The following is a 23,058-nucleotide window of genomic DNA, read 5'->3' as shown; positions in this document are numbered from 1 at the left end:
TACATACAATTAAGCTCCTTTGATTCTGGATAAGTAAAACACATTAATTTGGCCTAATCCAATTAACCCACTTGCATTCAAGTTCATTTTCCTGGTATGTTCCCATGTAGAGCAATTTTAATACTCTTAAAATAATGTTCAGTTGAGTGCTATACACACATCACTTCATGTATATCGACTACACCTCATGCAAGAAAAACAAAATTGCTGGAACTCCTACTCAAAGAGTCATGCCTTTAACCCTTTTCCCACTTACCTTTCTCACATTATAAAAGTCTCGATGGGGATTACTCTTTAATTCTTTAAATTCCGACATTTCATTCAACATCTCATGTAAACTAAACTTAGATTCTAAAAAGTTAAGCCTCCGATGACAATATGTTTTTCTGTAAAAGAAAACACAAAAGTCAACTTAAAACTATTTCTATTTTAAGTTCAGAAAGAACTTGAAAGTTTTCACAATAACTTTTTTTATTTATTTTATGAAGACCAAGAGAAATCCATTCTTCTTATACTACTGGTTAGCAATCAATAGCCAATATAATTTCAGACCAACTCTCAAACAGAACTCTACAGAACTGTTATGTCCTTTAAGTACTCCAACTATTTATCACTGCATCTGTGCATATAATGCGTTTTTTTCAATAATGAGAGAGAAAACATAAAGCCTGTAATCAAATGTGATGTCAACTGCTACAACTCTGAAACTATACCTTCAATAGAGCAGATCACCTCATATATAACAAACCACCAGCAATCCAGACTACAGATCACTATGAGTATCAAAAAAAAAACACAACAACAATAACAAAAATCCAAACAACTCCCCAGGTTATTTGCTGTTTCAATGTGAAAAGCTTTTTAAGAAGCTAAGCTATGATCCAGTACACTTACATTTTTTATGCCTTAAAACACATATATTGTGTAGAAATACCTTTTTTCTAAAATATTTTCTTTTGCTCTTCTTTGAAAAAATCATGCATTTTTGTTCCTGCTTGCCTACTTTCATCTTCCGTTATGGTTCTCCTTCTATTTTTAACCAATGACATGTTTTTTCCCTTCACCATTTGTCAATTCTTAGAGAATCTACAATATTTTTGTAGCACTAGTAAGGTAACAGCCTTCTTTTTTCTGCTTTATTGTTGACAGTCTCTCCTGAGTGGGACACAAATCCCATCATGCACTTGAAAGTCCAATTCAAACACAGTCTCATTGTATCCGATATTGATCAAAAACACATTTGCCCACTGCAGGAAGTCTTTGTTGGGTTTTCTATTATTCAAGACACTGAAAAACTGAGGAGAACAGGTGAGACTTTCACCAGTTAAAGAACAGTAAAGTTTAAAGAGTAATGGGTTCTTGATCTCCAAGCAGCCCCAAGTGTGACAGACATAAATGGCAGGAAAGCACCTGCTACAAACAGGAAAACAATACCACATAAAAAGCTTATGCTCTTTACTTCCAGGATGACTGGACTCTTTGCTTTTGGTTTGTGTGTATTTATCAGGAAATGTGAATCACCCTGCAAGAGCTTAATCTGAAGAAGTGAAAGGAGTAGATAACTGCTGCATTCACAAAGGTGCTAGGTGTTCTAACATCCTCCAAGGCCCTTCTTACGGCTCCCTGATAAACACTGTTAACAAAAGCTGCAAAAAGAAGGGTCTTCACTATGACTTGTGTTTCAACTTCTTCCTCCTTGTTCTTTATCTTCTCAGTAGCTGTCTCTTGGAATGTAACATGCTGAAATTGGAAATGCATTTCCCCACTGCATACTGTAAACAAAGCATAATCAAACTAGCTTTGATTTGGAGCAGCAGTGCTGATAATGCTGACAGAAACATAGGCTTTTGCTCTTGAAAAAGCCCTTAGGGAATCAGGCAGTTCTGTTCAGCCCATCTGCTTTGTCACTATCAATATGCAAGGCAGACAGATCACGCTGCAGGTGTCAGACACAGAGTCAAAGGGAAAGAATGCACCAGGTGCGACTAACTTGTGACATTGTAAGTGATGATCTTCCACTGGCAGGACTAGAAATGTAGTGCTGGCAGGCAGGGCAAATAGTTCAAACAACAGTCAGATTCCTGCTTAGTTCCACCTAAGGGTGGATTCTTTTCCTTTCCCAGTGTTGAGGCCATGAGAAACCCTGATGGTTCCAGTCCTCAGCTGGGAAGTAAACTGAAAAACCTGGATGTACATGTTCTCATTATGTACTGGACAAGGACATTGCTTTGTCATGAGTGTGTCAGTGATTATTCTAGAGTTGTTAAGTTTCTAGTTTTTAGAGATTTCCCAGGAGTTCGACAGTTCTGGGAAATTTCAGACCTATTTTGATTGTGCGTGTGTGGATCAGTTTTGCAACACATGAGCAGTTAATTCACATCTGGAACAAATCACACTGAATATTTATGTTTGTGAGCTGTTCTGTATGCTCTACAAATGCAGGGTTTCTCTTCATGCACCAGGAGTAGAACGGACATGAAGAAATTCCAGACAACTGTTCAAAACCCTCAAATTCAGTACAGGCCAAAACAAGAGGCAAGGTTCAAGTTTCAGTTTCCATGCCTCAAGAAGTTTGGATGAGATCTGACTCCAGTGGGAACATTTGGCCAATTTCTTGCTTCTCTGTTAACTGCTTCTCATTTTGCCACGGTCGATGTAGATAAACTAAAGAAATTAAATATATCTGTACTTGGCTTTTTTTTTTTTACTTTTAAGTAACGCTTAAAACAAAACAGTACTTTATAATGAGTATACTGAGGAATTAGATATTGCAAAAGTGAGAAGTATTAAAAGGTAACCAGCAGCCTGAAGGGACAGAGAAGAAAGAAACATACGTTGGACCATCTGCAATTAGAGCAAGAACGTGGCTCAGGTCAAGGGTATATGTCTCAAGGTCAGGATATGGCAGACTCCGAGGCTCATTGAGTTCCATCATTTCTTTGTTATCGTAAACAAAGGGAATGCCACCTTTTATCTTGATAACATAATCCAAATTGTCTGGAGCATCATCAAGATTGTAAGGATCTTCATTTTCTTCTGGGGGTGAATGGAAATCTGGAAATAAATTTACATTGCATTTAGAGAAAATAGCTTGCATAAAAAGCAAAGTAATTACAAAAAGGACTTTTCGCTTCTATAATGTTTCATTTCAAGAAGATCTTAATTTTCCTATTAAATTCACATTTTCAGTTACTATAAAAGACCTGTTGTCACAACACAGCTTTATTCTTACAAGCTTTAATTGCAGTCTCTAAGCTAAGTGCCTACCTTATTTCAAATATCATACATTAGAGTTCTCTGAATCAATGTCTAAATATATTTAATACTATTTTTTATTAATGTATGACAGCACAAGTTTCAAAGTAAGTTTTCAGAAAGACTGAAATCTCTCCTTTCCACAATCCAATGAGCAGGAAATCACTTCTGACTCGGTGCTTCTCACTCTGACCAAGGCACTGGTTGGTTTGTAGGGTTTATTTGGGTTTGGTTTGTTTTCCTGTGTTTTTATTGGTTGGTTGGTGTTTTTTGTGGTTTTTTTTTGGCGGGGGGGGAGGGTTGGTTGGTTGTGATTAGGGTCTGTCTTTGTTTGCTTTTTTTAAATAAAACTCCTTTTTTTTTTTTTTTAGTAGAACCAAGAAGTGTAGAAGCCAGGGATAGAAAAACACAACTACAGTTTTCCCATTGGCCTTCTGATCATGACCAAAATCATAAAGTACCAGAAGCACAGTTGGGATTTGTTCAGTGCAGTTTTATAATCCCTTTAAAAAATAACAATTTGGGGTTTTTCTTCTGAGAATCAGGTTAACGCACACACTTCTGGGAGATTCAGCTTATGTGAACACTTAAACACTATTGCTCATGTTCGGGAATTTTCAATGCTGTTTCTACAATATCTTACCACTGCAACCAGCACAAAGTATGTGCCTCAACCACATTTATGTCGACTTAACTGTGTTGTTGGGCTCAGACTTGTCAGGCTACTTCTTTTACCTATTCAGCTAAGCCAAGACAAAAAAATAATTAACTGGTCCTTTTATTCACTTAAAGCACCTGAATGTATGGTATAAATATTAGAGATAAGAATGGTATCAGTCTGTAACTATCCATCTCAAACTTGTGCCAATTAAGATACTGTGTAATGAGATAGGAAGTTTAAAAATGATAACCGCAAATAAGTTATTAACTTAATTCTAGCTTGAAAATATCTCCCTGCCAGCTGTTCCAAAATATCTTTCCTGTTTTGAATATTCTTTACATTCTTTCTGCATAATAAAGGCTTGAGAAACATGTTAATTCATTCACCCTCTTTAAACCACTGAGCTAGAGGGTACTTGATTTAATATGTCCCTTTATAGCTTAGAATACATTAAAAAACAATATGGACACATCTACAGTGGCACATCTGTACAGACCAAAGGTTACTCCTCACACACAAATCCAAAACTAGCAGTGACAACAGTTTAATGCACAAGCAAAGCTTTCAACACACAACCCACCTAAGAGACAAATATCACTTATGACATTTATAGTGGGGAATATAGTCAACCTAATAAGTCTTGTTGAGTGATGAGAGTTTATTAAACTGGGCAGAATGCCCAACAAATACAACTATACAGCTTTCAGCCTTGACCTGGTAAGTGTACCATGACTGTGAAATTACTGACTCTGGGCTTGCTAACTGGCATGTCTGTACCGTGCTTCAGTTTACAATGAAGATGAGCTCATAATCCCTTTAATTTCAGTATGCCAAGATCAGGATAAATGACTCTTCACTTCAAACCATACCCATATAGCTTCTTCCTGGAGCTACACAAGTGTACTCCTTACAAAAATAACAAACAAACAAAACAAAAATATCAATAAGCATCTACTGTGTGGGGTTTTATCTTTTGACAGCTTCAAAGTTTCAGATTAGACACAGTATTTATAACTCAGGTCCATCAGTAATTCTCCACCACTACTAACAGAATAAACTACAGAGGCAAAGACACTCAGAAGAGACCATCACAAAAATCCAACTTACCTTTATGACAGAAGTGCATGGGTTTAATTCTACATTTTTAAAGAGAACAAGGATATTCACCTGGATACACTTCATCTTCAACCCTCCATTTTTCATCTTGCATGCTACACAAATACTGAGATGTTGTTCTTGGGAAGCGATGGTAGGCAAGACGAGAATACTTTTCTCGAATGAGAAGAGCTTTCACGAGGCTCTTGGCAGCTTGTTCATAATCCTCAACTGTAACCTGAAAGGAAAGCCTGAATAAATACTGACAAAAACAAAACAGCAGTTTTAGCAACAAACTGAATCCACGCCAATAACAAGGAGACTGCATTTCCAGAAAGGTTAGTGTATCCGGCTTGACAGTATGGACCTTGCCCAAAGTCTCAGGAAGCCAGTGACAGAAACAGAATCCAAATACAATGTGCAAAATACACTTTTTTTCCTCCTAGAGTATATTACCCATTTACTGAATGCCTGATTATGCTTTTATCATAAAAAACTAAATCCAATATATAAAAAGTATAAAACGACCTGACCTTGACTTTAACTGTTTCACAAATTGGTATGTTCACAAGGCAATTTACAGTTTGTGGCAGGGAGCCACACACTGTCATGTCACACTTTACATACATTAGCTGCCCATGGTTTGGCATTCACCCTCCTCCCCCCAACATAAAAAAGGTTTCTTACCCCTGCACAGTAGTCCCCACTAATTGAAACTCTCTGAAATTCTGGTACATTGTATGGCACTTGAACTGGCAGAAAAGCACTTGGAACGACTGGTGTTGCAGGAGACAGAACAGGATTGGCCGATGGCGCTTTCCATTCCTGAGATGGAATTTGTAATGACAAAGACTGGGATCGAATCATCTTGAAACTTTTCTTCCTAGAAATTCATGGTATAAAGCATAAGAATAAGCCATGGTATAAAATGCTGAATACACTGGAAAACTGATTGCAGCAAAGAAATTTGAAATTTTACAAACGCTATCTCTCATACCACAGGAAAAAAAATATTAGCCACAAAATATTTGTGCTTGTAGCTTTTTTCTATTGACATTTCACATGACATTGATACACACAATTGCACTTATCCTCCACATGAACGCAATATGACAGAATTTATTTACAATCCCTGTAAGATGCCCTACATTTATTTTTTTCTTCTTACAAATTTAGCCATTTAGTGCCCTGAGGGAAGGAATGGACTTGTGTATCAAAGCCATGCTATATTACTCTGATAACTAATATTAGCCTTTTGCTCAAGTCTCACCAAACACTGCCTAAGGAATGGCTACGTGCTCATCTTTTTTCTCACAACTTTAACCGAATGACTACATATGAAATTTTGATGCAACTGTGACAGATGCTTACCTCCAACAAATCAGCTAAAAAAAGAATGTTGTATTTCTCTGTGAAGTAATATCTCAAGTGAAGGTTTTGAGTATCTCCAAAAATTTAATTTATTTTCCTTACTCAGTTTACATTTATTTAAATGTATTTTAAATACTCATACAATAAGTAAGTATGTTATAAACTAGTTGTGACATCCTTTTCACACTGTGGAAATAGTTCCTTGTTTTATAAACTAGATGCCAAAATGTTAAAATGACAGTAAAACCACTAAGAAAAAAAAAGGAATACTGGAATACTCTCTGGAAGTTGCATATTCTGTGAAATTCTGAAGAATAAGAACATGGAGTGCTGATACAATTAATACCCTGATTAAATTCCACCCTCTCTTAAGTACTTGTAGCCACCTTAGAAATCAGCATGAAATTCTTGAAAGGCAGTGCTGGATCAACTACGACTGAAACCAAAAGAAGTTATAATCATGAAACTGTCCTTGAAGTACACTTCAGTCCCACAGGACAGGGATGAATACTTGTTCTGTTCCCACTTGTAAACATAATATCCCACTTCCCACAGCTAAACTGGTACAAAAGTTGAGGTAGTTTGACAGAACATATTTCTGCAAGACAGTTTCCCAAATTAGAAGTGAAACTTACTAAATTCAGGAGGAAATAGATACCAAACAGTTGTTTGAATGAAAACATCTAGTTTTCCCCTTCTGTGCTTGCTTATGTCTATGAACATGCCAACTGGGAAACCCACTTGCACAATTCAAGACCAGAAGTCTCAGCCTGTATCATCAGTGTGTCATACCTTAACTAAATTAACTCTTCTCCCTTCTGTTCCAGAAATATGATGCCAAGCATCGCCCAACTGATTGTCTGCAGCTAACCTAGTGCATGTGTTTAGCTATCACTTTCAAAAGGTTCTTTGTTTGCTTGCTTTTCGAAGAGTCTGTATATGTCCAAGCCATTTGGTGTCGGGCTGCTGCTGAGCTCATGTGACTCTAGGGAATAGTCCAGCCAGTCCACTGAAGTTCAGATACTGGAACAGCCTGACACCAGGATAAGGCCACCTCTTTTACAGGAGGTTTACCTTCATTACATTCATGGGTGGACTGGACTTTTTTTTTTTTCCCCTGAGAAAATTCAAGATGTGTGCTTTTCTGACTAATAGTCGTTAGATTTTATCTAGTTAAGGAGTTAAGGAAACCTACAAATAACCTCATTATGCCAATAGCACTTTTCACCTTCTCCCTTGATGTTAAATGTGATGTCTTTGCTTTCATCTATTTTTAAGGAGACTAAAAGAAATATCATACCACTGTCATTTTCTCTGTGACAAAATTTTCTGGTTTTCCAAATTAAACTAGAATAAAGGGGGAAGCAGAAAGTGTTTCTTTTTCTGACTCAAGTCTTTGGGTTGTGTTCATTTCTACCCAGCTATGCTGTCTGTTAAACTTACATAAGCAGTATCCATGCTATTGCCGGAAATGCAGCTGAGACAACCTCACCAATCCAACCTCTCTAGGACTCATCCCCACACCTTCTGCACAGCAGAGGGTAGTACACAGGCGCCCTTGGTACCTGCTGCTGAACTTTCTCTTGAAGTATTAAGAGGCAGGATGTTATTTGCCAGTTATTTCAATATTAACTCAACCCCATTTAAAAAAATGTTTTCCACTAAGAAAGAAACTACTGAACAAACCTTTTAGCTGTTTCCGCAGACTGTTGTTCTGCCAGTTCCTTCTGCAGCTCCCTTTCCTTGGCCTCTTTCTGCCCAATAGGGCAGTCTTCAGGCACGGTGAATAGTGACAATGCATCTTTGCTATCTTCTTCTCGGAGAACTTTAGCAAATACTTTCTCTGCTAGAAGTCGTACGTGCTCATCAACCTCAGAGATGTTCAGCTTTGGAAACTGTCTGGGCATCTCAGCTAATAAGGAAGACAGTTGACAAAGTTATAACTACAAGAATAAAGATGTGTGAGACTGGGGGGGTTTCATGGTACACCTATCAAAATTAAGAGCTTAGAGCAAAAGCAGAATAAAGTAGAACAGCTACACAGAATTTAAACCAGTATGCAGTACACAAGAACCATAAGTATCCACCAAGAATCTTTACTTGTGTAGCCATGCTAATTTGTAAATCAGCCACTTCTTGGTCTTAAGACATTCTTAAGATATGTATGACAGATTTGCCAGTAGATTCCACTTACTTGCATTGCCAGGCTATATTATTTGTGATATAATGTATACATAGCTGTACATACTTGCACTGAACTTGGAAATCACATCCACCCAGTTGCCTGCCCTGCCCAGTGACTTTGAACGAATTTGAGAGCCACAAACAGGTTAGAAGAGCAGTTTGCACATTTCTACCTCATTCCATCCTTTCCACAAATAAGAAAGTCATGGAACTGCTTTGAAGTAAAATGCTTGCACAACAGGAGCAAATATGGTGTGACTTCTCCCACCTCCCCCCCCATTTGTTTTCAGCACTTTGTATCCTGCTTTTGAATTGTATGTGGGAAGCAGACAGGATATGGGCTTTATACATATCTGGTAGCATTCTGGAGGGGAAAAAAATACAGGCTTTGTAAGCTACTGACCAGTATTATTCATTATGTATTATAAAGCTTTTTGAATGCCTTCAGTATGATGGAGCTTGTAACAAATAAGATTAAATTCTTATTACCAAAGTTAAAAATAGCGATGAACATGTCACAACAAATGGATCCAAGCACTGTCAGAATGTGATGAAGTCTGGGTCCAAAACTGGCATTTCACAATCTTTTGGTTACAAAAACACAAGCATATTTTATAAGATGATATTCATTTACATAGTGATGTATGCTGAAAGTGAGCATGACAGTTTTTAATCGCTCCAGACATAACTTATCGGGGCCACCACTATAGCATTTCTGCAGGCATGCTGCAAGTTTCAGATGTTGATATGTGATCCTTTTGATATGTGATCCTGTTGTTTTCAGCCTAAAAGATTCTAATTAATGTCCACCTGTTTTCAAAGTTGCCTTGAGAACACTTGTGCTTTTATTCTAAAAGCAAATACAGATGAAAAGTTGACAAGAGATATACTGGCCCATAAATGGGCCATAAACATGGCAATGTAAGGAACATCTACATTATTTTGTATTCTTATTTTGTAAGAACTATCTCACATCCCAGCAGAAAAATATCACTGGTTTTAAAGAACTATGGATCTGACTCTGCAGCTTTTCTGCCTGGAAAGTATTTGTTTTGCAATTAGCATTAAGTCTTCATAAAATCAAGTACAGCTACATAAGAAACATAAAAATACCTACAAATTTGGCTGAATGATTCAATGACAATGCAGTATGATGTCTCAAGAGCATCCAAACTTAGATTCAGTTTCTCAATTTCAAAACTCAATGAAGTCATGGGAGTCTTTCCACTGACCTCAGTGTACACAGTTGTCAGCAACAGTAACTGCCACACATGCAGTTCCCAGCAACAAGGGCCACTTTAGCCATTTCAGCCATGCAAGAACTTGACCACATTAAGAGTGCTAGCAATAATAGTAAAATGTGGAATTATAATGCTTCTCCTGGTTCTAAGTCAACAATCAAAACATCTTCACTACTAGCTAAGACAGGAAAAATCAACTGGTTGTATGTTTATCTCTGGCTGAGCATTTGCCTAGTGTAAGTCAACTTTCTCTTAGAGAACTGTAACCAGAAACAAAATGCAGTCAGAACCACATTGCATGAGGAATCATACTATATTTTAAATCTTTACAGTAATACCTAAGTCAAAATGAAGTGATACAAGTACAGTATTCTACCAAGACCAAAGTGTTAGGTATTTTTTCTTTCTTACAGAACCTGATCTCATGCTCCCCACTCAAACAAATGTGAGACCAGGGCACAAAACACTTTGAAAGGTAGGTTCACCCACATCACTGCTACTTTATGTCACTGAAATGAGCTTAATAAACCTAAAATAGTCATGAGGCACTTGACACAATACTCATGCAAGCTATGCCACCCTGGACTGCAAAAGCGATGAGAATCTTGTATCCAGTATCCTTCTATACAAATGCTGTCCTTTACCCAAGGTGAGCAACTGGGAGAGCAACAGCTAGACATACTAATGGGATAGGAAGGGGGTATGAATGCCATCCAGCAACCAGCAAATGCTCTTTTCCTAAACCACTCTCACAGAAAGACTGCTTAGTTGTTCTTTGGTTCTGCACCTTTGTAGAAGAAAGCCACTGAAGCATACTGCATAAAAAAAAATAAATGATGGAATGATTATTTTAAAAGCAACTATTGATCAGGAATGTAATGGGCTTGAATATATAATGAGCACACACCATGAAAACAGGAACGACAACCGCCGCCGCCTTCAAACCCCCACGTATAGCCAGCTGACACCGCAGGGAGCCGCATCCCGTCACCGCGAGAAGGTGGGGCCCGGCCGGGCCATGGGGCGCAGGAGCCCGGTCACGGCCGCCTCGGGTCCGTTCCCGCTAGGGCGGCTGCCAAGGTCACCACCACTACCCCGGCCCAGGCCGGCACGGCGCTGCCGCCCGCCTCGGGACTTACCTAGTGCCCCGGAGAAAGCCATGCTGGGGCAGGGGTGGGTCGCGCCACCGGCGCTCCCGACGGATGGAAAGACTCTGTCAGAAGCCGCTGCCGGCGGAGAAGGAGACGGCGGTAGGGAGGAGCTGCTCCCGCCAGATGCCGCCGCTCCCCTGTGCCGCATTCCCCCACCGGCGGGCCGCCCGGCCGGCCACCCCGATACCGCAGTGCCGCGCCGCCCTTTCCCCGGCCCTTTATGGCCGCCACGGCCCCCGGGCGGAGAAGCCCGCCTGCCGCGTCCCCGGCCCCACCGGGGCGGCCCCCTGCTTCCTGGGCAGCAGCATCAGGGCCCGGGGAGGCTCCGCAGCAGGTGGGGCCGGCAGCTGGCGGAAGGAGGGCACTAAGGTGGGGGGCGGCGGGCACAGTGTGCAGCGTCGGGCCGGGCGAAGCGCCAGCCGCAACAACGACCCCCGGCTCTCTGCCCGCGGGTCCGTTGGGGTGGGGGGTGCTCCCCGCCCCAGCCCAGCCCAGCTCTGGCGAGCGGGGCGAGCGTCGCGGGGGGCCGTTAACGGTCGCCCTGACTGGGCGGGGCGAGGGGGCGCGCGCCCTGTCCGTACCTCACTGAGGAGACTCCCACCCAGCGGCGGCGGTTGTTTCTCTCTGGAGGAGACAGCCGCTGCGGGCACTGCCCGGCTCCGCTCGCTCCCTCCCTCGCACCTGCGAGAGTGGGGGGGGGCAGGGACGGCGCCTCCCCCTTGGGGCCGTGGCTTCAGCGGGAGCCGGAGGAGCGGAGGGAAGCCTTGTTCCGCCGCTTCCCCTTCGGAAGCTTCAGGACAGAAGTCGCTCTGTCACATGTCTCCACGCCGGTGTAGGAGAGGGCTACCCGGGCCGCGCCGCCTCGGCCCTCCTCAGCCCCCCTCGGCTGCGGGACGCCGCGTGAGTGCCGCCTTCACAAGCGCTCGTTTCAAAACTCCTTTTCAAAAAGCGCTTCAATGTAGAAAACTTTGGTTTGAGACCAGAAAGTCGTGAGGTTGGTGCAAAGATGAAACCCGATAAGTAAGTTTGCTGGCGGTGTATCCGTATCAGACTTTTTCTCAGAAATGTCCGCCCTTCAGCGTAGCGACACGGCTCAGGTGTTTATGTGTGTTTTTTTTAAATAAACTTACCGGATAAAGAGCTCAAGACAAATAACTGAAGGTCGAAACAAGCATGAGTAAGCAGGAATGAGGATCATATAAGGATCATATTATGTAAAATAATTTGACCTTATTTTGAGATATTTTGGGCCCTGAAGTTGAAAGGTTTACGGATGTTTATGGTAAATTTGGGTTACAGTACTTGGAGTCTAACCTGAAGACATTTAAATATAAAAGTATCTGTACAACACAGGGAAGCACTGGGAACGTAGTGACTGAAGAACAAGGCTATTTATGTAATGAGCAGGGTAGAAGTAGAGCTCACAAAATGTGTGAGGAATCAGGTTCTGTGGTAAGTGTGCTGTCCCCGTGTCCTCCCAACTTGGTACACGAAAAAATGTTCCATGTGTAAATCTCAGAAGTTTTTGGCTTCAGAAATTCCTTTACTTCCCACAGCTGGTGAAGAAATGGAAGTGAAAAGAAAAGTAGGTAACCATACAAATTTTGAGTTGCAAAGAAGAGCTGCAAAAGTTTGCGTAGTCTGAATTGCAAATAAGGGCAGATATTTTGACTAGTATCAACACGATCACCTTCATGTACTCATAAAAAAAGATAAGAATTATGGCCACAGCTGTTGTTTGAAACATGTACCAATCCAAAGCATTTGAAAATGAGTCACAAGCAATTTTTTTTTATTTTAAAATAATAATTCTACTACTAAAAAAAAAACCCAAACCCAACATTGTTTCTTAGCTTGGGAAAAAAGGTTGTACTGCATGTCCATGTTTCTCCCACTCTGAATGTCTTCATCAGCTTCATCACCCAGACAAGCCATCTGCCACCCGGAAACTACAAACTGTAAATGTCTGTAAGTCTGACTCATAGTTGCCCTGCCCACACGATATATGAGTAAAGGACACCTGTTGCTGCTGGCCATTCTGTACACACGTTTACTGCTGATCTGTTAGTCCTGCTTCTTTTCTCCTGTTTCCTATGTCCTTTTTCCAGCTGCCTCTCTGAACTTGCCCAAACTTGCCTTCTTCCCAACATGGAGTCTGCCTGGCAGTCTGGGCACCTTAGTGGCCCTCTAGTCATAGTTGTGCCCTGACTGCTGGACTCAGGTATCCCATGGCTTCTTGGATTCTTCTTTTCAGCTTGGCAAATAGGTCTTGCCTCCACACTTGATTTAATCTCTCTTCTAACTGTGGGATGCAAGAGCCTGGAAGAGTTCCCTCCTGTGCTATTGCTGGCTTTCTACCAGCTGCAATAAAAAATAACGGCCTTAAAGATAACTGAGTTTCTACAGTTTTCTTTCATGGAAACAAACAGCTCTGTATACCACAAGTGAGAAAACATTGCAGTGTGAATTAACCTTTTATGAAGGCCAGAGAATTCACACAGAAATAAGACCTTAAAAATGCCTTAACAAAGAAAAACCTTTATGACCACTGAAGTACAAATCTATAAGGATGTCAGACACTTGTACTAGGTGACCATGACTATTTAAACGAGCTTTCCTTTTGTAACAAGTTGGAAGCCCTTAAAGGCAAACTGAGATCATAACTTAGTAAATGCATCTAATTCAAGCATTAAAGAAATACTGCTGTAAGTAATAATGCCAGGATTGACTGTAAGACTAGGGCAGTGGTAATAAAAAATGGTAGTAAGAAAATACTTCAGGTCCTCTCACATTTCAAAAGCTGAGAACAGTGAAATAGCATGTTTGTAGTAGCAGATACTGTGCATTTCCATTAGCACCTGCAAAACATAAAACCTTGAACTTTGCATCTAGACTTAGAACACCCCAGTGGTGTCAGCACCGTTAAACACTTACCATGTGGCCCATGAAGGAGTCTTTCTGCCAGTCCAGTTTTTTTGATAGATTATAGTTTTATATACATATTGAAAGTAGTGCAAGTATCTCCAGAGCCATTTTCAATTCTGATTCCTGCATTAAATGTCAGTACTTTCTGAAGCCATTTAGTTAACTTCTTTTGTGTAGCAAGCAGTTCTCTCAGGTAAATTTTGCACTATGTAAAAACGTATTTCTTTTTATCTTTATAATCTTATTTTGCAAGAAAAAGTTATCCCCTTCCTTTTACCACAAAATTACAACTGATTACACTTTTTTACATTATTTTTAAAATTCTGTATTTGTTATACCTTCAACTTACTCTAAGCCCTACTTTAGAGATTATTCTTTTGGTGACAGTAGTAAACTCATGATCATTCCAGTGTACATGGTATTTGGACTGCTCTTTTGCAGTCAGTCTATTTAAAAAAGGAAATGCAATAAAAATTTTAAAGCTATGCTTGCATGTCAATATGTCCTGAGGAATGGAATAAAATAAAGAAAACCTTAAATATACATCTGTATTATTAATACTTATTTTTAGAAATAGTCACATCTTGTCTGGGAGATGATTATAGCTGGAATGCATATTCATCAAAATTAGGGAACGGTCTCTTGTTCTCACTTGAAATCATTTCAGTTATAATGTACTGCTTTCATTTCAACAGTGCCTTAAAAACTAATGGATTTTGAGTTCATTTTTTTTAAATAGATTCATATTACTGACAGTGATACTGATAACAACAAAACAACTAATGGATCAAATGAAATATTTCAATCTATAACATACCCATTAGTGGCTTCCAAGCAATATTAGTTGCAGTACTTGCTTTTCTGATCTTCAGTCAGTTCAGTTAATGATATGCTTGGCACACATGCATTTACTTACTTAAGAGTAGCTGATATTCCAATAGCAAAAACCTCATGCTTAAATGAAGTCATCTCCAAAAGCTGGAGGGGAGGTTTGTGCCAGATGTGAAATGTAATTGAATTACATTATCAAATACTCTATACTAGAGTATGATTCAACTTTTTAAACAAAATGGTAGATGAAAATTGTAATCAGTCAAAAAGGGAGAAAATTATTCCCCGAGTGACTGAAATGATACAAAGCAAATCATATCTGTCTGTTTTATGAAGTCAGCAAATCAAAAAAGCATCATCTTTCTTATCTGCTGCTTTTCAAAAACCTTGTAGGAATTTTGACATATGAGTGTTCAATCCTGTATGTGAATTAGACTCAGTTAAGAACTCTCAACACAGATGACTGGGTCTTTCTCAGTATTGAGTTAAACTAGAATTTGTAAATCTAAAAGTTTGGTTCCTACTCAAAATATAAGCAGTAGATTTTCTATATTTTAGAGACTGCTCAAGGCCATTCCAGAAAGTATGTGAGAGCAGCAACAGGGAGAAGAAACTTTGATTGGACCCATTTTTTATAAGCTCCATCTTGGATAGTTGTGCTGTTCGGAATATGTACATACAAGATACATCTATGCTTATATAAAATTTGAAAATTACTTGCACTGAGATTTAAACTGATAGCAAGTCTGGAAGCCTGTTTCTTGTTTTTTTTTTCAGTAAATGACATTTTCCTGTCTGAAAGTATACCTGCAAGTACAATTGTCCTGTAGTGTGTTATTGTAAAAAAACATAGATATTGTATGCAAATATAAATTCGATTATTTAAAAACTGAAGTGGGAACTATAGAAATTACAAAAGGATGTGGCTGTTCAGTGGCTACTTTGAAAATAAACTAGGAAAGTATCTGTGCAGTCCTAACAATCTGAGTCTGAAATAACAGAAGTTTTCCATGAGTTTATAAATGGAATATACTGTAATACTTTGTTGCACAAGAAAGGTTTACAAGCAAGATGGGATGCTGTGGTTTGTTTGGAATTGTAAGCTGTCATTCGGATATTTGGAAAGCTTTCTTTCCAGCCAGTTGGCAAATTCTTTGCTGGCATCTACTAACTGCCTTGCTTTGTCACAACAGCAGTGTGAAAATTCTAGTATAAAACCAGTTTGTCTCAAACCTGCTTAGCTTGGACTTCACAAGTATTTACTCTTGATGGAGGACTGCCTTGCTCTGACATTATACATAATGTATCTGAAATTCTGAAATTGTAAGGAGGGGAGTTCTGACTGTATTGGGGAAACCTGTATGTGGAGCTGAAAGGCTTTTAGTCTGATTTATAAAATGAGAATTTTCTGAAAGTTACATTTCGCACCTATTATGTGATTTGCAAATGAAATACTTTTCAACCACTGCTGTACAATATTGTTTTACTTAGCTTTAAGAGGAATTTTATTTGGTCAGAATGAACATAAAATACAGTATTCAGAAAGCAATAGTCTAATAAATTAAACACTGCCAGTGCATGAAATGAAAGAGTATAATTACAGCTCACAAAGGGTAACTCCATGGTCAGCTTTGGAAACTGCTAAAATAAAAAATATTCTGCATTATTTGATTTCTGCAGAAATCAGTACTGGAATCTAAATTGTATGAATAGAATTAGTTTACATATGAAGTTTGCAATAGAAGTGCAAACAGTTCCGTTAAGTGATACTTGGGTCTGCATTTACGTTACATCTAGATGACCACTAAGGTTTTTGTGATGATCTGAAACAAGGGTTCGCATCTGGCTTATTTGGCACTCAAGTCAGAAGTTTCATACACAAAGAACAGATATCTGTGTGCTGCAGGTGGAGCACATAACTGTCCAGAAACTGGGATATGCAAGATATGGTTAAGACATAACCTCACACAAACCTTACATAACCTTACACGAACTTTACATAACTTTATTTAACTCAGGGCGAAGTGTTGGTGAACAGAAATCTTCCCTGTCCCCACAATATCCCCATCTTCTCTTTGTTTTACGAGTGTATTTTCCAAGTCTCTCCTTTTAGAAGTGTGGGTGAAACTCTGCAGCCTCCAAAGCTGGGAGTACATTTGTTCACAGGAGTTCTTAGGGGCCATTTACAGCCCAGATAAACCTACTCGATGTTACTTGTGTAGTGCTAAGCAGTGTCAGTTGGCTTAGTCAGAAATCCAACTCCAGATGGTCTTATTTTTATACAGAAACTTAAACTTTCACCTGGGAGAAACTGCTTTATTTTTTTTACCAACCTGCCTGAGTGAAAATTGCCATGGCTAGGCCTGCACTTCTAGACAAGAGTGTCTTAGAAAGCCCCTGTCTTCCCTCCATAAAGCTCATCTGAAATGTAATGTACGGGAATCCACAGCCTGTGAAATTCGCCGCCTGTTTTCCTGCCCTATAGACAGCAGGAGAACAACGCAATGTGTTTTCCGGGGCCGCGGCTGCCCAGGAGGGCTGTGCCAAGGGCCCGCTCCGCGCCCGGTTTCGCGCTCCACACTCCGCCCGCCAGCGCCGGGGCGAGGCCTGCCGCAGCGAGAGCACCCGCCCTCCCCGCGCCTCCCGCCGCCTTATGTAAACTGCCGTTACGCAAGGAATGCGGATTTCACCTTACATAACCGTTGGCTCCTAACAGAGGCTGCTTTAGTGGTGCCATTAGCGGCCATACATTAAAAGAGGGGAAAGTGGTGCTTGCATTATTAGAGAGCTTCCTGGTTCCAGAATGGCTTGGTGACCTGTTTGCTGCTGTGGTACTTTTTACTAAGGCAATCGCATGAAACTCCCATTTCTTCCTTCACCTGGAGGAAACTCTTTTCTATTAAAATAACAGCACACATACTTAGGTCATGTTTGTGCCCTTTCCTGGGTGTCTAAGAGAGATTCATAGTTATCACATAGAGAGAACTTAATCCAATACGAAGGGAAATCAAGATCTGTGTATCTCAAGCTTTATATTTCAACTAATGCCACAGTCAGAGTACCTGATTCTAACGTCTGTGTACAAAGGTAGGATTTCCAAGTGCCTAGCTACAGGGTTAGGCAAAAGAGCCCTGTAGATAGTACTCTGTCTTTAGCGAACAGTAGGAGAGATCCCAGAGATGAGTGGGGCCTGTTTCTGTTCCCTTGTCCTCTCGAGTGAGGGCAGAGCATCATTAGGTGCTGTATACCTGGGATACCTTCATGAGTAGATGCTGTCAGGGTTTCTGCTTGATGCTTCACTCTATATTGATTTTTGATCCTACAACTCTTAAATACTTTTCTTTTTTTATGTAGTGCCCTTGATAAGTTGGGAGAGTGTGTTGGTGGGTTTGGGGTTTGGGGTTTTATTTGTTGGTTGCTTTTATGTTGGGTTTCCCCCCTGCCCGTTACTTTAGCCTATTTTCTCTCTGGAAAATCTTTGAATTCCACTTTAAAGGATTCAGTGTACAGGAGTGCTCTGCTCAGGGTTTTGCTCTGGTTCTCTACTTATATATTTTTGACCATACACCTTCATACCCCTTTTTCACTTGTTAATGACCAGCCAGCCCTAAAAGAAAAATACAGGATGAACAAACCCATCAGTAGATAGTTAGATGGTGTCAAAGAGTAATCATTTTCCTGTTGTGCCTCACCTGTATTGCTTCATAATCTTTATGAATTGGAGGTGGAATCTGGACTCGCCTAACTAATTGTAATCAACCAATAAATGCCTTCCAAGAATGAGTCCAGTTCCATTTTTAACTGTCTGTCTTGGTGTCCACAACATCCTATGGTACTGAGCTTGTTCTCCAGCTTCATTGTGCGCTGTGAGCCAGGGGAATGTGAGGCAGCTTTGATCCAAAGCTTTTATGACCAGAAACAGCACAGCTCTTTGAGCTCTTAGCTTTTGTTGGCTAAGACTAGAGCTAGTGTAAGCTCATGTCTTTTCCAGTATATTGCAAAGGCATCCTCTATCTGATCCTTAGGCAGGTAACAGCAACGTACTATTGAACCAAAGGAGTGTATATAACCATGCTCAGGCATGTTGTGCTATAGTAAGACAATTGATCTGTGGGGTGGGTCTCTGTACCTAATAAACCACTTTGCTAGGTCATGCAGCTGAAAATAAGTAATTTGCACAGGAAGTAGCACAAACATGGACAAATTTCTTTGACACTCAGGCAGCTAATAGAGACTGTAGCAGATGAAAGAAAGTATGAAATGAAAGGGGACCTGCTAGGTTAGGCAGCTGTTTGAATGGCTGATTCCTGTCATCTCTATGATCCAAAGGGCATAAGCAGGGAGTAAGGGAACAGCCAGACTTCTTCAAAACTCAAATTATGTTGTTATTTCATATAAATGAAATATGAATTTTAAACTGTTATATATACTACCCTCAAAACAATGGGGAAGATAAATTTGCTGTGTGCATATATGCATTTAGTGATTTGGTACTGAGATCAGATATTTGGTTAAAGAGCAAGAGTAAATTTCATGTACATTCTCTTTGTTTTTCCTGATATGCTTTAACAGTTCCCAGTATATTGAAACTGTTAATACAAAACATTCCTGTTGTTGATTACCAAAATACCTGGCAAGGACTACACCAGTGATGAATTCTGCAAGTGAAAATCATGTACCAGGGAAGAACAGCAAAGTTTTAAAGGCGTAACTATTGTGACCAGGTCCAGGGTGATAGTTGCAAGGTTGCTGAGGAAAAAATGAATCAACTTATTTTCTAATGTTAGCAAGTGTGCTAAATGTGCCTAAAAAATAGAGAATAAAATGTTGTAGATCTGCAACACCTCTGGAGGACATAAAATGTTTTCACAGTCTCAGATTAAATTAGTAATCAATTTTGCTGATTTATAATGTGGAATCAGTTTCCCTACAAATTAAGGTAGGTTTGGGTCTCTTGTTCTAGCAAGAAGATATCTGACTGATAACTGAAAGAGGGTAGATTTAGATTATATACTGGGAAGAAATTCTTTAATGTGATGGTGGTGAGGCACTGGCACAGGTTGCTCAGAGAAGTTATGGATGTCCTGTTTGTGGCAGTTTTCAAAGCCAGATGAGATGAGGCTATGAGCAACCTGGTCTAGTGGAAGGTGTTCCTGCCCATGGCAGGGGGTTGGAACTAGATAATCTTAAAGGTCTCTTCCAACCCAACCCATCCTATGATTCTGTCAATCTATGATGAGTGATGTAAAGTGGTTCAAAAATTGGAAGAGTGTATCATTAGTTTCAAACCAGTTTTGCCAACTTTCTCCATGCATGGGGTCAGAATCTACAGCCTTCATTTTCCCATTTTTAGTCACCAGACAAATATCCCGTGGGCATAATTAACTGTGATAATTTGGTAAAAGGGGAAAAACTGAAAGCCAGTGTCTTTTTGCCTCTTGCGCTGGTTGGCAGTTCCAGCTTGGTAAACGGTTGAAAACAATTCTTTTTCTTTTTTTTTTTTTCAATAGTCGCTATGTTTTCTTGTGATAGGTCACAATAGAGGCTTCTAGGAAAAGTCACATAGTCCAAAATGACTGCCAATGGAGCACGTCTCTCTCTATCCTATCTACTTTTCAAAACCAGTGCCGGCTTGGAAAATGCTGTGCTTAAAAAAGCCAACAGAGCCACCTAGTGTTAAAATTAAAAATGTACAGTTTTGAGTGTTTTGAGCTATGCGCAAGAGCAAGATCTAGATGCAGTCTTAAAGGTCAGAGGAGGAAAACAGATCATAGTCTTTCATATTAATCCCTGACAGTTGTTTCTTACAAACTCTACAGTTATTTGTGCTAGAATTCAGTGTTACAATTCTATGCGGAGATTTCTATTACTTCACTAGAGAAACCCAAGACCAGTAAAAAGGTTTCCTCTCATATTTAGCCTCAGCCACTTTGGTATTATTTAGTTATAAATTTTCATTTCTTCTTGACACTTAAACCCTTCAGATACCTGTTGCATGCTGGTTCAGGGTATATACTTAATTGTTTTCTGTGTTTTTTGCCTTCCTTTTGTGAGCTCTCTTTTTGACAGTCTGGCATATCAAACGATGCAGTGCTCTGAAGAGGGTCAGAAAGCTGCGAAGCGGCCACATTGCAGGTTTCTTTTTTTCCTCAAAATCCTGCAACTAGCTTCAATGGCTGCTATCTCCCTTCCCAGTAATCACATTACATACATACAACAGACATGCACACAATTTACACTGATTTTTGCTTCATTATTCCTCATGGTGAGCTCAGATAAAATTGCTCATAATTTGTCATCCACAGTCATTTACCTTATTACATATTCACATTATCATTTTCTTCCTCTACAGATAATTTCTAGAGGAAAAGATACATGATTTTTAGTTGGGTTGGGTTTGTTCTCCTCAATGTAATGTAAGAAGGTGAGTGCAGATCAACTAATGACTACTCAATAAACAGGCAAAACAGAATTTAACTGCCCTATGGCAAAAAGAATGGGGTCAAACCAGAGCTGGGACCATGCATGAGCCAACCTAACAGCTTATGCTGCCTGGGAGATGTAAGACAGAGGGCAAAAGAGGTCACACAGGGAAAAGCCACTGATGTTTCTGAGACAAACCACCTCTTCCTGGGTCCATGTCAGAAGTCATTGTCCCATAATCATTCTCTGTTTTTTTCTGTCCAAGTCTTATCTAATAGTATGGTTTTCTTAGGCAGCATGCAGAGATTCATTTAAATCCTAATTTCCATTTACAATCTAGCATATGTGTAATTCAAAGGTAGGACAGGCTTTGGGCATGGGAACTTATCTGACCTAACCTTAGATGTTTAAAAGATAGTTGTCTAAATCTAAGCTAGTATTCTAAGATTCTTTGTAGCCCATGAGAAGAAATAAACACTGTCCAAAAAATGGTTTCTTTGGATCTCCACATAGGTGCCGAAGAATGCTGGAGTCAGTCATTCTCAAGAGTTGAATCCCATGTAGCCAACAGTAACTACTGAAAAACAGTCATTTAGCAGAGCAAGGCAGAATTATATTAGTTTCAAAGCTACTTCTGGATGGCCATCTTAAACATGAGAGAGTATGTAGTGAGAATGCTGTTCTTTAAAGGAATCGGTTAACAGCTGTATTCCTTTCAATAATTGCCCAGTTTGCTCAAGAAAGGAAACTGAATGAGTCTCGTGCTTGATGAATCTATTTTGCTTATTACTGGTGATCCTTCTGCCCACTCTGTATTTCAAGTTTTTAAAAGCAGTTAGGGTTTCTTCAGTTATAATATTGCCAAAAGTCAAAATAAAGGTTCTGATAATATCACAATGTATTATTGCTGTATTCTGTTTACTGAATCCCTTCAAAGGGACTATCATATTATTACTATGACCTCAAAAAAATGTTAGTCTTGTTTAACCATTAGAACAAAGAGCTGAAAGCTAGAAAGATCATAATACAACAATTAGGGACAGAGAAGAGCCAACAATGTGGTTCATCAAAAACAGACAAGAAAAGACCTATCTGAGTCTGTAGAGTGTTTCCATTTCCCCCAGCTGATGTACTGCACAAACTCATGATATATCCAGTTTCTCCAAAATTTAAGTTTACATTCAAGTAGATCACGTGCCAAGCTGTCCTGTTTACAAAAGCTTTTGCCTACACCAGGAAGTTTAGTGATACAGCTCTCATGTCATAAGCTATTTTTGAGCTATTATAAAAGCTGCAACTAGTTATTTAAGATCAATTATTGTGGAATAGCCTAAGCTACAGTGGTTACACCCATCACTTTCCCTGGAGAGAGCAAAATCCATTACAATATTCCACACATGAACTCATAAACTTTTACAGTATTTTCTTCAGGTGTCTACAAATGGGCAACTTGAAATAACATTCTGAGTGATGTTTGTTGGCCTTGAACAGTTAACTCTAAAAACTTTTTGATTGGAGGTAATTAGAATTAAACACAAGAAGATATTACAGGGAGGAAAACTCCATGAGGAGGGAAGAAAAAGACAGAAAAGGGGACTGAAAGGGAATAATTAGCAGCACAAGGAGAACTGTAAAGAAGAAAATCAAAGTGCAGAAATAGCCATGGAAGTCAAGATGGGTATGTTTCCCCAGCTGAGGAGCAGCCCTGGTAGGCAGGCTGAGTTAGCTGCCACAGTTCAAAAGGATAGTTTATCCCCTTGATCTTAATGCCAGTACCCCACTGGTATCAGTGTGCATATTGCTGTAGATTAAGTGTATCATATTGTCTAGAATTTAGAGAAGCAGTCATTAAACATGGAATTTGGCCTTCTCCGTGGAGTGACTTTGCACATCCCTCACATAGGTCTCAGTGCCAAGACAG

At 39.8% G+C, this 23,058-nt stretch overlaps 1 protein-coding gene across 4 annotated transcripts in view; it reads right to left on the bottom strand.

Annotated features, from left to right (window-relative positions):
* AMPD3 (adenosine monophosphate deaminase 3) overlaps positions 1-11,633 on the bottom strand; it is a 32,161-nt gene extending 20,528 nt beyond the window's left edge. For 2 of the 4 annotated variants that reach the window (XM_057418135.1, XM_057418137.1), the window contains exons 1-6: positions 10,947-11,124; positions 8,069-8,294; positions 5,699-5,894; positions 5,084-5,249; positions 2,835-3,054; positions 257-386 (exon numbers count right to left, since the gene is read on the bottom strand). In XM_057418135.1, coding sequence (XP_057274118.1) covers positions 257-386; positions 2,835-3,054; positions 5,084-5,249; positions 5,699-5,894; positions 8,069-8,294; positions 10,947-11,106 — 1,098 coding nt within the window. In that variant the 5' untranslated portion in view covers positions 11,107-11,124. Of the gene's footprint in view, positions 1-256; positions 387-2,834; positions 3,055-5,083; positions 5,250-5,698; positions 5,895-7,906; positions 8,046-8,068; positions 8,295-10,946; positions 11,125-11,539 lie in introns of those variants that run through there. The other 2 variants (XM_057418136.1, XM_057418138.1) reach the window with 2 other exon arrangements.
* Positions 11,634-23,058: the final 11,425 nt, after the last annotated feature.

Source organism: Pezoporus wallicus, unplaced genomic scaffold, assembly GCF_028554395.1.
Source record: "Pezoporus wallicus isolate ANWC-B61680 ecotype Strahan unplaced genomic scaffold, APGP_CSIRO_Pwel_v1 contig_2025, whole genome shotgun sequence".
NCBI classification, from domain to species: domain Eukaryota; kingdom Metazoa; phylum Chordata; class Aves; order Psittaciformes; family Psittacidae; genus Pezoporus; species Pezoporus wallicus.
Note: the sequence above shows the minus strand (reverse complement) of the source record. Positions and strands in the feature narration are given on the sequence as shown.